This window comes from Narcine bancroftii, chromosome 1, assembly GCF_036971445.1.
Source record: "Narcine bancroftii isolate sNarBan1 chromosome 1, sNarBan1.hap1, whole genome shotgun sequence".
Taxonomy (NCBI): Eukaryota; Metazoa; Chordata; class Chondrichthyes; order Torpediniformes; family Narcinidae; genus Narcine; species Narcine bancroftii.
In genome coordinates, this window is record NC_091469.1 from 317,833,442 (window position 1) to 317,846,651 (window position 13,210).

The window sequence follows — 13,210 nt, forward strand, 5'->3', positions numbered from 1 at the left end:
AAATGTGCTACCCCACCACCCCTCGGCAGCAGACCCCTCTCCTCTCTTCCCCCATGGCAGTGACCATTTTGCTCTCTCCCCCGTGGCAGTGACCCCTCTCCCACTGATTGTGCACATACCCCCACCCCTTCTCCACCCCAGGCCCTGGTAGTGACTCCTCTCTACCCCCGATCACCGCAGACACTTCAGCAGGGTTATTCCCTGCGATGTAAGTGCTGACATCACTGGAGCAACTGGGTCGGCCATTATTGTTTTCAAGCTGCCAGTCGACAGGTCCTGGGTAAGTTTAACTGGGTTCCCTTACTATCTCTGAGGTAGAGCAGAGACCCAGTTGACTTTGGAAGATGCTGACCGGGTTGGACCCTTTCAAGCTGCCTTGTGAATGGGGTGCTAACCGGGCAAATTACCTGCTTCACCCAATTTTTCATGGCAGTTTGAAAGCATCTAGTGAGTCTCGGAAAACCAGGTGACGTTCTCAGATAGGTGACCTAGTCAGCGTATCTCCTGCCAGAGTATAAGGTGAATCATGGTAGTGAAGGCACATTTTTTTGAGCAGCTGTAACCTACCTACTGATCCAAAGATTCGGAGTGTGGTTTAAGTTTGTTTTTGTCGTGGGAAAGTTAACTGGACAACCATTTTTTTTAAAATGTTTGCTTCCTGAAAAAAAAATTGGAGATTATGATGGATAACTTCAAGCTGAACACAAAAATAATTCCAGATTTGCTGTATTATGCAGGAAGTTAGAGAAACATTAAATTAATTTTTAGATCAGTGGTTCTCAACCTTTTTCTTTCCACTCACATCCCACTTTAAGTATTCCCTATGCCATCGGTGTTCTGTGATTAGTAAGGGATTGCCTCAGGTGGGATGTGGGTGGAAAGAAAAAGGTTGAAAACCACTGTTTTAATTGTCCCTCATTGACTCGTTATGTGCACAGTTTCAGAACTCCAAAGGAAATGGGCCAATGGCAATTTTTCTCAAGCAAAATATTTCAGTCACAATTGGGTCCAGAGCAGTGATTCTCAACCTTCCCTTCCCACTCACATCCCACCTTAAGCAATCCCTTACTAATCACAGCACCGATGGCATAGGGATTACTTAAGGTGGAATGTGAGTGGAAAGATAAAGGTTGAGAACCACAGTAGAACATAGAACTCCACAACAGTTCAATGTTCAGCCCTCAATGCTGCACTGACACATATATTCCTAAAAAAAAGTATTAAACCCTCCCTACCCCATAACCCTCCACTTTTCCTCTATCCATGTGTCTGTCTAAGAGTCTCTTAAATGCCCCCCAATGTTTCAGCCTCCACCACCATCCCCGGCAAGGCATTCCAGGCACCCACAACTATCTGTGTGTATATATATATATATTAAAAAATTACCCCTGATGTCTCCCTTAAACATCCCTTTCTTCTCTTGGTATATATGTCCTCTGTTGTTTTCTATTCCTGCCTTGGGAAACAGATGCTGGCTGTCCACCCTATCTATGCCTCTCATAATCTTGTAGACCTCTATCAAGTCTCCTCTCATCCTTCTACGCTCCAAAGAGAAAAGTCCCAGCTCTGCTAACCTTGCCTCATAAGATTTATTTCTCCATCCAGGCAACATCCTGGTAAATCTCCTCTGCCTCCTCTCCATGCCTTCCACATCCTTCCTATAATGAGGTAACCAGAATTGAACACAATACTCCGTGTGGTCTTACCAAAGATGTGTAGAATTGCAACATCCCCCTATTAATGAAGCCCAGCATCCCATCGGCCTTCTTCACTATCCTATCAACCTGTGTGGTGTCCTTGAGGGATGTATGGATTTGGACACCCAAGGACCCTCTGTTCATTCACACTCTTAAGTAACCGACCATTAACCCTGTACTTAGTCTTCTGGTTTGTCTTTCCAAAATGCTTTGCCTCACACTTATCCGGATTGAACTCCATCTGCCACTTCTCTGTCCAACTCTGCATTCCATTAACCTATGAAACCTTCAGCTTCATTCACAATTCTTCTGGAAACTTACTGACCCTTCCTTCTGCCACTACAGGTAATTTATTTTTTAAAAAATCACAAAGAGCAGGGGTCCCAGAACAGATACTTGTGGTACTCCATTCATCACCGACCTCCTACTTTCCTTCCACTACTACTCTCTGCTTTCTTCCTACAAGCCAATTTTTTATCCACACGGACAAGGTTCCACTGATCCCATGCCTCACAACTTTCTGGATGAGTCTCTCATGGGGGGGGGCGGGGGGAATCTTGTCAAATGCCTTACTAAAATCCATGTAGACCACATCTTCAACCCTACCCACATCAGTTTATTTTGTCACCTCCTCAAAAACTCAATTAGACTCGTGAGGCATGACCTTCCCTTCACAAAGCCATGCTGACTATCCCTGAGTAAACTGTACATCCAAATGCTCATAGATCCTATCCTTAAGAATCCTCTCCATTAGTTTGTACACCCTTGATGTAAGACTCACCGGTCTATAATTCCTTGGATCCCTATTACCTTTTTTTTAAACAAGGAGACTATATTTGGCATTCTCCAATTCTTCGGAACCTCTCCTACAGCCAAAGAGGATTCAAAGATCATTGCTCTGCCCCAGCTCTCTTTTATTGAATTTTGCATGTTTATTTGCATAACGATGTTGAGATATTGTGTCAGTTTAACTGACCTCAAAATGTTTTGCCGCTGATTTTCGTTTGTACTTGGCATCTGATGCCTCTTGTGTCAGCGTCCAACAATACTGATGGATTCCAGTTGCCCTGATCACGGTTTTTCACGGTCGCAATATCCTGGTGAAATATTTCACCGTGTCCGTGACTGATCGCACCAAGATTAGCAGGGATGAAGTCCACGTGTGAGTGCAGAAAATGAATTTTCAATGACGTGTTCCACTTCATGGTTTTGTCTGCTTGACGTGGACTTAAAATATGACAGGAAATCACAAAAATATCTAAAAGAAGGTACATAATAGGAAAACTTTAAGGTGATTTTCATGATCAGCAGCCCAAAATCCATAAAATGCACCCATGTGTTCAGGAAGCAAAATCTTTGTTGTCCAGTACTTGGGTGTTATGAACTGCAGATGCTGAAAATCTGAATTAAAAATGGACACAGACAGCAGGTGCAGGAGGAAATACAATTGTTTCAAAGCAAAGACCCTTCATTAGTTTCATGACGGGGTGACTTCAATCAGGACCATTAACTCTGTTTCTCTTTGCAGACTTGCTGCCTGAACCTTTGAGCATTTGTGTGGAATGAGATTGTGCATGGGAGTGGTGCTCTTGAGCTGCCAGTCTCGACTGTTTTTTTTTCATTGCGTACTGTGTAATATAGAGAGGAAAAAAGTGCACGAGTCTTGAATGGGTCCCTGATTGAGTTTGTTGTTGAGGAGCCTGATGGTGGAGGGGTAGCAGCTATTCCTGAACCTGGTGGTGCAAGTCTTGTGGCACCTACACCTCTTTCCTGGTGGGGGTCTTTGATGATTGCTGCTGCTCTCTGATAGCAGTGTTCCCTGTAGATGTTCTCGATGGTGGGGAGGGTTTTGCCTGTGATGTCCTGGGCTGTGTCCACTACATATTTTGAGGGTTTACACTCAGGGGTATTGGTGTCCCCGTGATGCAGCCGGTCAGCACACTTTCCACCACAAATCTGTAGAAATTTATCTGAATGCTTATTCGAAACAAGGTCAGCGAACTTGTGGCACAAATCAGTAGAGAGCGGTATGATTTAGTGGCCATGACAGAAACATGGTTGCAGAGTGGTGATGATTGTGAATTAAATATCCAAAGATAATAGGGAATAAGGGAGGTGGAGTAGCTCTTGGTTAAGGATGAGATCAGGGCCACAATGAGAGATGATGTGAGATCTGATGAGTGAAATGTTGAGTCCATTTGGGTAGAGATTAGGAACAGTCAAGGGGGATATCTATTGGTGCAGGCGAGAAACCAACAAATATTGGAGGCATGCAAGGATGGGGATCTTTAACATGCACAGAGACTGCATGCATCAGGTTGGAGGAAGCAACCTTGAGGAGAACTTCATGGATGGCTGTCTCGAACAGCATATTACTGAACTACAATGGAACATGCTCTCTTGGATCTGGTCCTGTGCAACGAGACATGTAAGATTAGCGATTGTAATTAGGGATCCCCTTGGAAAGAGTGATCACAGTATGATTCAGTTTATTGTATAAATGGAGGGTGTGATAGTTCGGTCTAAAACAAGTGCATTTTTCCCAAATAAGGGGGCGAGGGAGCGATGGCTGGGGAATATAGGAAGACTTTCAGAGAGATTTTCAAGGTGCTCAACAATAGTATGTTCCAGTTAAAAGCAAGGAAGGTAAAGGTGGGGACAGCCAGTCCTGGATACCGAAGGATACCAAGGAGGCATGAAACTAAAAGCTTGTGTATGCAAAGTTGGGATACTAGAAGATTGGGAAAACTAAGAAGCAATAAAGAACGATGAAGTGAGCAAAAAAAAGGGGGAAAGTTGACTGAGAAAAGATTAGTGCATAATACAAAAACGGACAGTAATTATCTCAAGGGCAAAAGGGTGGCTAAAGTGAGAAGAGGGAATTGATAATGGGTAAAGAGAAAATGGCCGAGACTTTGAATGACTATTTTGTCAGTATTCATGGCGAAGGACATGTTCAAAGACAGATGTTATGGGTGTGATGGGAGGCAAGGACCTGGATGTAATAGCGAGGTCGTACTCAGAAAACTTGAGGTTCTAAAGACAGGCAAGTTCCCTGGTCCTGATGGAATCCAATCCCAGGTACTGAAAGAAATGGTAGATGTTATTTTTGAGGTTTTGATGATAATTTACAGGCAGGTCCCAGTGGATTGGAAGAGGGTGAATGTCAACCCACTGTTCAAAAAAGAATGTAGGCATCAGGCAGGGAACTCTCAGCCAGTTAGTTTAACATCTGTATTTGGGAAAATGCTTGAAGCTGTCATTAAAAGAGTAATAGTGAAGCATCTGGAGCGAAATGGAAACATCAGACAGACGTGGCATGGATTCAGGAAAGTTTGACAATTTACTGGAGGTTTTTAAGTTGTCAGCAGAATCACAAGCGGCAATGAGGAAGCGTAGAGAAGGGAGCTGGATCAGCTCATTGAGTGGGGTAACGACACCACCTTGCGCTCAAGGTTAGGAAAGCCAAAGAGATGATTGTGGACTTAAGGAGGAAGTCAGGGGAACAGGACCCAGTCGTCCTCGAGGGTTCAGTAGTGGAAAGGCTCAAGAACTTCAAATTTCTGGTTGTCAACATCTCCAAGGATCCGTCCTGGTGCCTCCGCGTTGATGTGATCACGAAGAAGGCTCCCCAGTGGCTATATTTTGTGAGGAGTCTGCGGAGTCACTGAAGACTCTCAAAAACGTCTACAGGTGTACTGTAGAGAGCATGCTCTCTGGTTGCATCACTGCCTGGTATGAGGTGCCAACTCTCAGGACAAGAATAAACTCCAGAGAGTCGTTAACTCTGCCTGAGACATCACAGGCACCAGACATCTCTCCGTTCAGGACATCTATGAGATGGGTGTCTTAAAAATGCAGCCTCTATCCTCAAAGACCTCCACCACCCAGGCCATGCCTTCTTCACTCTGCCACCATCGGGGAAAAGGGTGCAGGAGCCTAAAGACGAGCACTCAGCAACACAAGGACAGCTTCTTCCCCGCTGCCATCAGATTCCTGAATGATCAATGAACCAAAGACCCTGCCTGACTTTTTCTGCACTGTTATTATGACTTTTAATATGATTGATGTAAGGTGGTTATAATCTGAATGTTTGCACTGTGACGCTGCCACAAAACACCAAATTTCATGACTTGTTCATGACGATAAATCCTGATTCTGATATAACGAATGTGTAGATAGAGGGAAGCAGATAAACATTGTTTACCTTGAATTCAAGATGGTGTTCACATAATACTCATTCAGAAGAATGCATAGACTTGGGGCTGATGTACGTGCATGAATAGAGGATTGGCTAACCAAAAGAAAGCAGAGAGTTGGGATACGGGGTGTTTTCTGGTTGGCAATCAGCGGTGAGCAGGGTGCCGCAGGGGTCGGTGCTGGGCCACAACTGTTAACGATACAAATGACCTGGAAGTTTGCTGATGACACTAAAATGAGTGGAAAGCAAATTGTTCAGAGGATTCGGAGAGACTGAAGGGAGATAAAGATAGGTTAAGTGAGTGGGGAAGGGTCTGGCAGATGGAGTACAATGTTGATAAATGTGAGGTTATCCACTTTGGAAGGAAAAATGAAAGATCAGAATATTATTTAAATGGCCAGTGATTGCAGCGGGCTGAAATGCAGATCTTGGGAGTGCTTGCGCATGAATTGCAAAAGGTTGGTTTGCAGGTGGTCAAGAAAGCAAATGGAATGATGGCCTTCACTGCAAGAGGGATTGAATTTAAGAGCAAGGTTATTCTGCCACTGGTGAAGCTACATCTGGAGTACTGCATACAGTTCTGGTCTCCTTATGTGAGGAAGGCTTTGGAGGCAAAGGAGGTTCACCAGGTCGATAGCGGGTTATTCAATGATAAGATTGTGTCAAACTTGCTGGAATTTAGAATGAGGGGGGGGGGATTTTATAGAAACATATAAAATTATGAAAGGCATAGATAAGATAGAGTTGTTTCCATTGGTAGGACAGACTGGAATTAGGGGACATAGTCTCAAGGTTCAGGGTAGTAGATTTAGGATGGATATGAGTGCTTTTTTTCCCCAGTGGGTGGTGAATCTGTGGAACTTGCTTTTCACTGAAGCAGTGCAGGCCACCTCAGTAAATATAGTTAAGACAAGGTTGGATAGATTTCTACATAGTAGGGGAATTAAGGGATGTGTGGAAATGGTAGGTAGGTGGACATGATCTCATTGAATGGCCAAGCAGGCTTGACTGGCAGGACAGCCTTCTCCTATTGCATTCGTATAAATATGCCAGCGTTTCCAATACCAAACCTCCGTAAATCTCAGAACTAGAGGTGTTGACGTGCTTTGTTCATGATGCCAAGATCCCCTGAGATAGTGACTCCCAAGAATTTAAATTTGCTCACCTTCTCCACCTCTGATTCCCCAGATATTGTACACCTCTGGTTTTCCCTTCAACAATCAGCTCCTTTGTTTTGGTGACATTGAGTGCAAGGCAGTTGTTGGTGCGCGATTCAGCCAAGTTTTCAATCTCCCCCTTGTACGCTATCTCATTCCCTTCTACTGTGGTATAGTCAGCAAATTTGTATTTGGTGTTTATTGTCATAAATATTTGTTACCGGAGGTGAAAAGGAAACGAGAATTTGACTTGAATGTGCCAATGCCACTGAGGTAAATGTGACCTACCCTGTTGAGAACAGCTGCTCTCGAGCATCCAGGAAACTTGAAATATGGTCCGAAAGGGTGGATCTGTGCAGTCTCCTTCCTCCATCCTATCCCACTCTCCCTGTAATCCAAAACGTGGTGTCCCTCTGAGCTTCCAGAATTCTGAGGCTCAGTATGTAGAAATAGAAAACCAGTTTGTCTTACAGAAACACTGACATTCTTGTTTGCTGTAGCTAATATGGTCATAGTCCATTTTAAAAGTTAAACAGAATAACCATTTTATTGGCTATTCTGTTATTAATGGTTTAATAGACATTTCACTAAAATGAAACCGAAGTTACTAATCTTCTAATCTATGTTATCTCTCATTTGCACAGGGTACAGGGTTGAAAACAAGGATAAACTGCCCAACCCGCAGACCATTGATGAGATGGCTCTGAAGATTCGAGTCACTCAAATTTCCGCAAAGTGCACGCAGCCGAAGAAGCCAATTTCGGGAATAGAAATCTGTGGTCTGGCCGGCTCACTGACCTATTAAACATGGGGTGAACCGACACCTTAAGCGCGCCACCAATGTACTTGCTCTGGCCCTTTAAATTGCTGTTGGACCACTTTCCTGAAAGGCTCCTTTCAAGCATGGTTGGTACTTGTAATCGGGATGAAAAGGAACGGGCGGAAACATTTTGGATTGAAAAGCTTTGGATATCAGCAAAATGTACAGCCATTTGATTTCAGACAGGAGGCAAAGTAAATAGCGACCAATGAGCTGGTGAACTGGATCTGAAGTCGGATTGTTGATAACTCCAGCTGATGAATGTCATTGGGCAGAGAAGTGTGCTTTGCCCCTCTTGTATTGTGTGCAATATTCACACACACCACTTCACACCAGGAGCTGCTACACTCTTGTGTGGGAGTGTGCCATTGCACTGAAGGTCTGAAATTTGTCCTTGTGCAGTCTCGGCGGTTCAACTTTTTTCAAAACGACACCTTAAGCAGCCTCTCAAGTTTCCTGTTGTTCAGAAGGACTTGCAACGGGTGGGGGGGCGGGGGGGGGGGGGAATAAAACCTAAAGCACTCACCTCCTGTGGATTGTGTGTATTTGACATCTGGAAAGGCAGGCAGATTGGTGTCGTGGAATTTCCGCACCGTTTCTTCATATCCTCCCCACCAGACGGGAAAAAAAACAAGAGATTGGAGGAGAGGGATTTTGCAGCATTTTCACTGACAAGTTTAATGTAAATTTGGCCAGCAATTTTCAAAGAAGCGCCTCCATATCTTGCTGCTGGAAATTGCTGGCCTACTAAGTCAATAGAAAAAATGTGACAAGATTGTGGGCGGGGGGTGGTTGGAAAATGAGCTCCTGGGACTTGGTTCAAGGGAGAATCGAACTGGTTGACCAAGGAGCTTTTTTGGATTTGCAAGGAAAGTAACCAATAAGAAAGTTTGCATGTCTTATATTTATGTTTAAAACACAAGGTAGACTTATAATCATTTAATATTTGGAGTATTAGTTCTTGTACATTTCAGTATTGTAAAATTAAATTGTGTATAGCCCTTCATTTTTTAAAATATTGATTCTGTCATTTAATATTGTTCTGAATATACATAGCTCACTGAGTTTGCGTTATTCATCTCCTATACCAGACTGGACTGTGACGGGGAGTGGCATTGACAACTCAGTCTCAAGACAAAATCAATCTAATTATACTTGCACAATACACATTTGTACAGCTGAATGAACTGGTTGTTTCGTACTAATATATATATATATATATATATATATATAAATATATATATTAAAAAATATAAATAAATATATATATATAAATATATATATATGTATATATATATTAAAAAATATAAATAAATATATATATATATGTATATATATTTATTTACACATATATATATATACACATACAAACACACACACACCATATATATATATATATGTATAAAGGAAAATGCAAATGGGATAAACACCAAAAAAAACATGGACTGTTATATTGGCTTTGGGGAGATTTTAAGGTAAGCCGACCAAACATTTTTGAATGCCACAATATATTTTGTTACCGAGGTTTTAAAGAATATAATGCAATGTCATTACAGTGCCAGCCATCGGGACAGGGGTTCAAATCCCGCGCTGTCTATAAGGAGTTTGTACACTCTCCCTGTATCTGCGTGGATTATTCTTGGGGGCCCTGGTTTCCTCCCACCGTTCGAAATGCACGGGGTGGTGGGGGGTGGGTGGAGTTGGGGTTGTAGGCTAATTAGGTGGCACAGGATTGTGGGACAAAATGGCCTGTTACTGTGTTGTATGTCAAAATTTAAAATGTAATGAAAGGTTCGATTACAAATCCAAGCTGTTTCTTTCTTCATTCAAGACTGAAGTCACAGGGTCAGACTGCCTTTATGGGTGGGGGGGGGGGGGGGGGGCTGAGAGATTGAGATTATAACTCTGCTGGACAACAGTTCAGGCACATGGGTTGGTTGGCTGGGGTGTAGGAATTAGTGTTTGGCAATGTGGCTGCACATAATTTGAAGGCAGTTGGCAGGGTCTGATTTGAGCCAGTCCATGCTACAAGGTCATCTCCGCAACCACTGCAATCCAAGTGGCACCTGCACTCGTAATTGCCAACAACTCCAGCTGCAAGGTTGCTCCAAATGTGAAGTCAGCAGGAACAAGTTTCACACAATGGAACATTCATGCCAAAATATTGTTTTTATTCTACTTAATTCAAAATGTGCAGATAGTTCAGAGGAATTGGTAATTTCTTTTGTCTTAAAATAAAAGTTAAAAAAAATTCTGCTCTCTCACATCAGGAAACACCAGTTCTTTTTGAGCAGGATTCGAAACAAACGGGATTTAAAAAAAAAAAATATATATATAAAATCTATAATAGATATATGAATAATCTCTATTCAGACCAGTATTTACCCCTTTTAAAAAGAAAACAGACCTATTACAAAAACTGATCTTTGGTTTATTGCACAGTTCCCTTAGATGCAGGATGTCAGGTAAACATTGACAGCTGTTCTTCATTGAGTTAAAAGCTTTCAAACAGTTTCACTTGTCAGTTATCAGTAAAGGACCAACACACTTTGTTACAGAGCCTTAAGATGTTCAATCAAACCCAATACAGGTACACAATCCTTTATCCGGACATCTAAAATGCAGAAAGCTCCAAAAAGTGGCACAGCGCGACTGGAAGGGGGTGGATACGGCAGCACAATTCAGGTGGGCTTAAATCTGGGGCAGGTGGCTTTTGTTCTGAAATCCGGAACATACTGTCAGCCACGGGTTCCGGATAAAGGATTGTGTACCTGTACCATCCTACACGGAGCTAAATGCATGCATGAACAGCCACAAGTTGAAGTGTCTTAGAGTCCCAGTTATAGTCTATGCAGAAATGTACATCACTTTATTTTGGAAGATATAAAATACATCTGTATGGCTCTTTATCTAAAACGTATATAGGAAATCCAAACACAATGTGATGATTTTTTGTCACCAAATTAGCTCTGCATATCGTGCTAGACAATTGGTGCCAGAATAGAAAGGTGGTTCTATGAAGTGAATAAATTCCCATTGTTGCCTGTACATGGTTTGTCAATTTCTTAAGAGTAAAAGTGATTAAAACAGGTGTTTGGCTCACTGTAACTGCGTAATCCTCAGTGGGATGGTGCTGTGGAAGTCTAAGAAGAAAGGACCTTCCTGACCGGGGAGGAAGGTGGTAGGGATAATGTTGTAAACTCCACCGGGAACATGCTCTACTTCTGAATAGCAAAATCCACACCTGCAACAGAAGAGATGCAGGTCAACTCCCACAGGTTCCACACTGACTGTATTAATTAACAAACAGCAAAAGGAAGACTTGGATCAGCCCAATGAGATTTGCAACCGAACGCAGTTTAGGAAAGGTAGTAATCAAGTTATGAACGGAAGAAAGATCTATCTGGCATACTAATCTGCTTCAATGTTGTTTAAAAGCCATGTACCCTTTCAAATTGTGTCATGGGATGTTAAACCAAGATATCTCAGATGAATGTATGTCTCATTCAAAAGACACCACACATGGACAATGCATCACTGCATATGGAATATTAATCTGGCTTATTTACTCATTGCTCTGGAGATTGTATTACATTCATAATCTGCTGACTCCGAGACAATGTCCCCTATGGGAGGTTGGTCAGGAAGGTTCGGACATGTGAACTGGATTCAACAATGGCTGGATGGGAGAAGCCGGAGAGTAGTGGTGGATGATGGCTTCTCAGAATGGAGGCCTGTGATTAGTGATGTTGCTCAGGGATCCGTGCTGGGACCATTGTTGTTTGTCATCTTTATCAATGACCTGGATGATAATGTAGGAAATTGGATCAGCAAGTTTGCAGATGACGCTGAGATTGGAGGCAATGTTTACAGCAAAGAAGGTTTTCAAAGCTTGTAGAGGGATGTTGACCTGATGGAAAAATGGTAAATGGAATTTAATGCAGACAAGTAAGAGGTGTTGCATTTTAGAAGGACAAACCAAGAAAGGACGTACACGGTGAATGATAGGAAACTGAAGAGTGCGGTAGAACAGAGGGATCTGAGAATACAGATACATAATTCCCTGAAAGTGGCATTACAGGCAGACAGGGTCGTAAAGAGAGCTTTGGGCATATTGGCCTTCATAAATCAAAGTATTGAGTCCAGGAGTTGGGATGTCCTGGTAAAGACATTGGGGAGGCCAGATTTGGAGTATTATATCCAGTTTTAGTCTCCTAACGACAGGTTGAAAGAGTGAAGAAGAGAATTACTGGGATGTTGTCCAAACTTCAGGAACTGAAGGCTAAACAGGTTAGGATTTATTCCCTGAACAAGGAAGAATGAGGAGAGATTTGATTGAGGTATTTAAATTATGAAGAATATAGGCAGAGTAAATCTAGGCTTTTTCCACTGGGGGGGGTAGATGAGATGCAAACCAGAGGACAAGGGTTAAGGGTGAAAAGGGAAAAGTTTAGGGGGAAGTTTTTCACACAGAGAATAGATGGGATTGTGGGCTCAATTTTTATATTTTGGAAAAATTTGGATAGGCACATGGATGATAGGGGTATGGAGGGCTAGGAACTGGGTGCAGGTCAGTGGGAGTAGGCTGAATAAATAGTTTTGCATGGACTCGATGGGCCAAAGGGCCTGCTTCTGTGATGTAATGTTCTATGGTTCTAAGAAGGCAACGTCTCAAACTTGCATGGGATGGGCTGGAACAAGTTTAGATTAGTGGCGTTCTGGACAGTGTAGACAGCTAGAAAAGGGATCAGTTACAGATAAAGAGAGAAATGGAAGGTGGAGTTTAAACTGGACAAGCATTAGGTGTCACACTTTGAGAGGTTAAATGTAAGAGGAAGGATTTACTATATTTAATGGTAGGACTCTCAAAAGCATTAATGTGAAGAGGGATCTGGGGGTCCAGGTCATTAGCTCATTGACCGTGAAGGTGCGGTGACAGTTAAATGTTTTCAGAGAATGTACTGAAAGTAAACTGCTTTAAGGTTTATACATTAATGGTAAAGGTGTATAGTACGATTGGCTTTCTTGGGCAGGGCAGTGAGAAAGGAAGTCATGTTGCAGTGATGCCAGACTTTGGTTAGGCCAGACTTGGAATACTACGTGCAAATCTGGTCATCCCGTTACCAGAAGGATGTGGAGGCTTTGGCAAGGTTACAGGTGAGATTTACCAGGATGTTGGCTGGTTTAGAGACTACATGGGGGAGAGATTGGACGAACCTGGCTGTTTTCTCTGCCCTGTAGGAGACTGAGGGATGTGCAGGGAAAATATTTTACACAACTGGCTTCCAGGACTGTGGAAGCGGATACAGAAGCGGTGTTTAAGAAGCTTCTCAGT

At 42.7% G+C, this 13,210-nt stretch overlaps 2 protein-coding genes and 1 long non-coding RNA gene across 6 annotated transcripts in view; 1 reads left to right on the forward strand and 2 right to left on the reverse strand.

Moving 5' to 3' along the window:
- Positions 1-8,881, forward strand: part of LOC138747458 (SH3 domain-binding protein 5-like) — a 93,088-nt gene extending 84,207 nt beyond the window's left edge. The window contains exon 9 of the mRNA XM_069906701.1: positions 7,700-8,881. Coding sequence (XP_069762802.1) covers positions 7,700-7,860 — 161 coding nt within the window. The 3' untranslated portion in view covers positions 7,861-8,881. The remainder of the gene's footprint in view (positions 1-7,699) is intronic.
- On the reverse strand, positions 459-7,681 carry LOC138747466 (uncharacterized). The gene is made up of 3 exons (XR_011347511.1): positions 7,344-7,681; positions 2,674-2,955; positions 459-658 (listed from the first exon to the last, which is right to left on the reverse strand). It is a non-coding gene; the product is annotated as an uncharacterized lncRNA (long non-coding RNA).
- Positions 8,882-10,285: 1,404 nt separating the features above from the next.
- The window catches only part of capn7 (calpain 7), a 63,434-nt gene continuing 60,509 nt past the window's right edge, over positions 10,286-13,210 (reverse strand). For 3 of the 4 annotated variants that reach the window (XM_069906673.1, XM_069906690.1, XM_069906681.1), the window contains one exon: positions 10,286-11,119. In XM_069906673.1, the coding sequence (XP_069762774.1) occupies positions 10,975-11,119 (145 nt within the window). In that variant the 3' untranslated portion in view covers positions 10,286-10,974. The remainder of the gene's footprint in view (positions 11,120-13,210) is intronic. The other variant, XR_011347507.1, reaches the window with a different exon arrangement.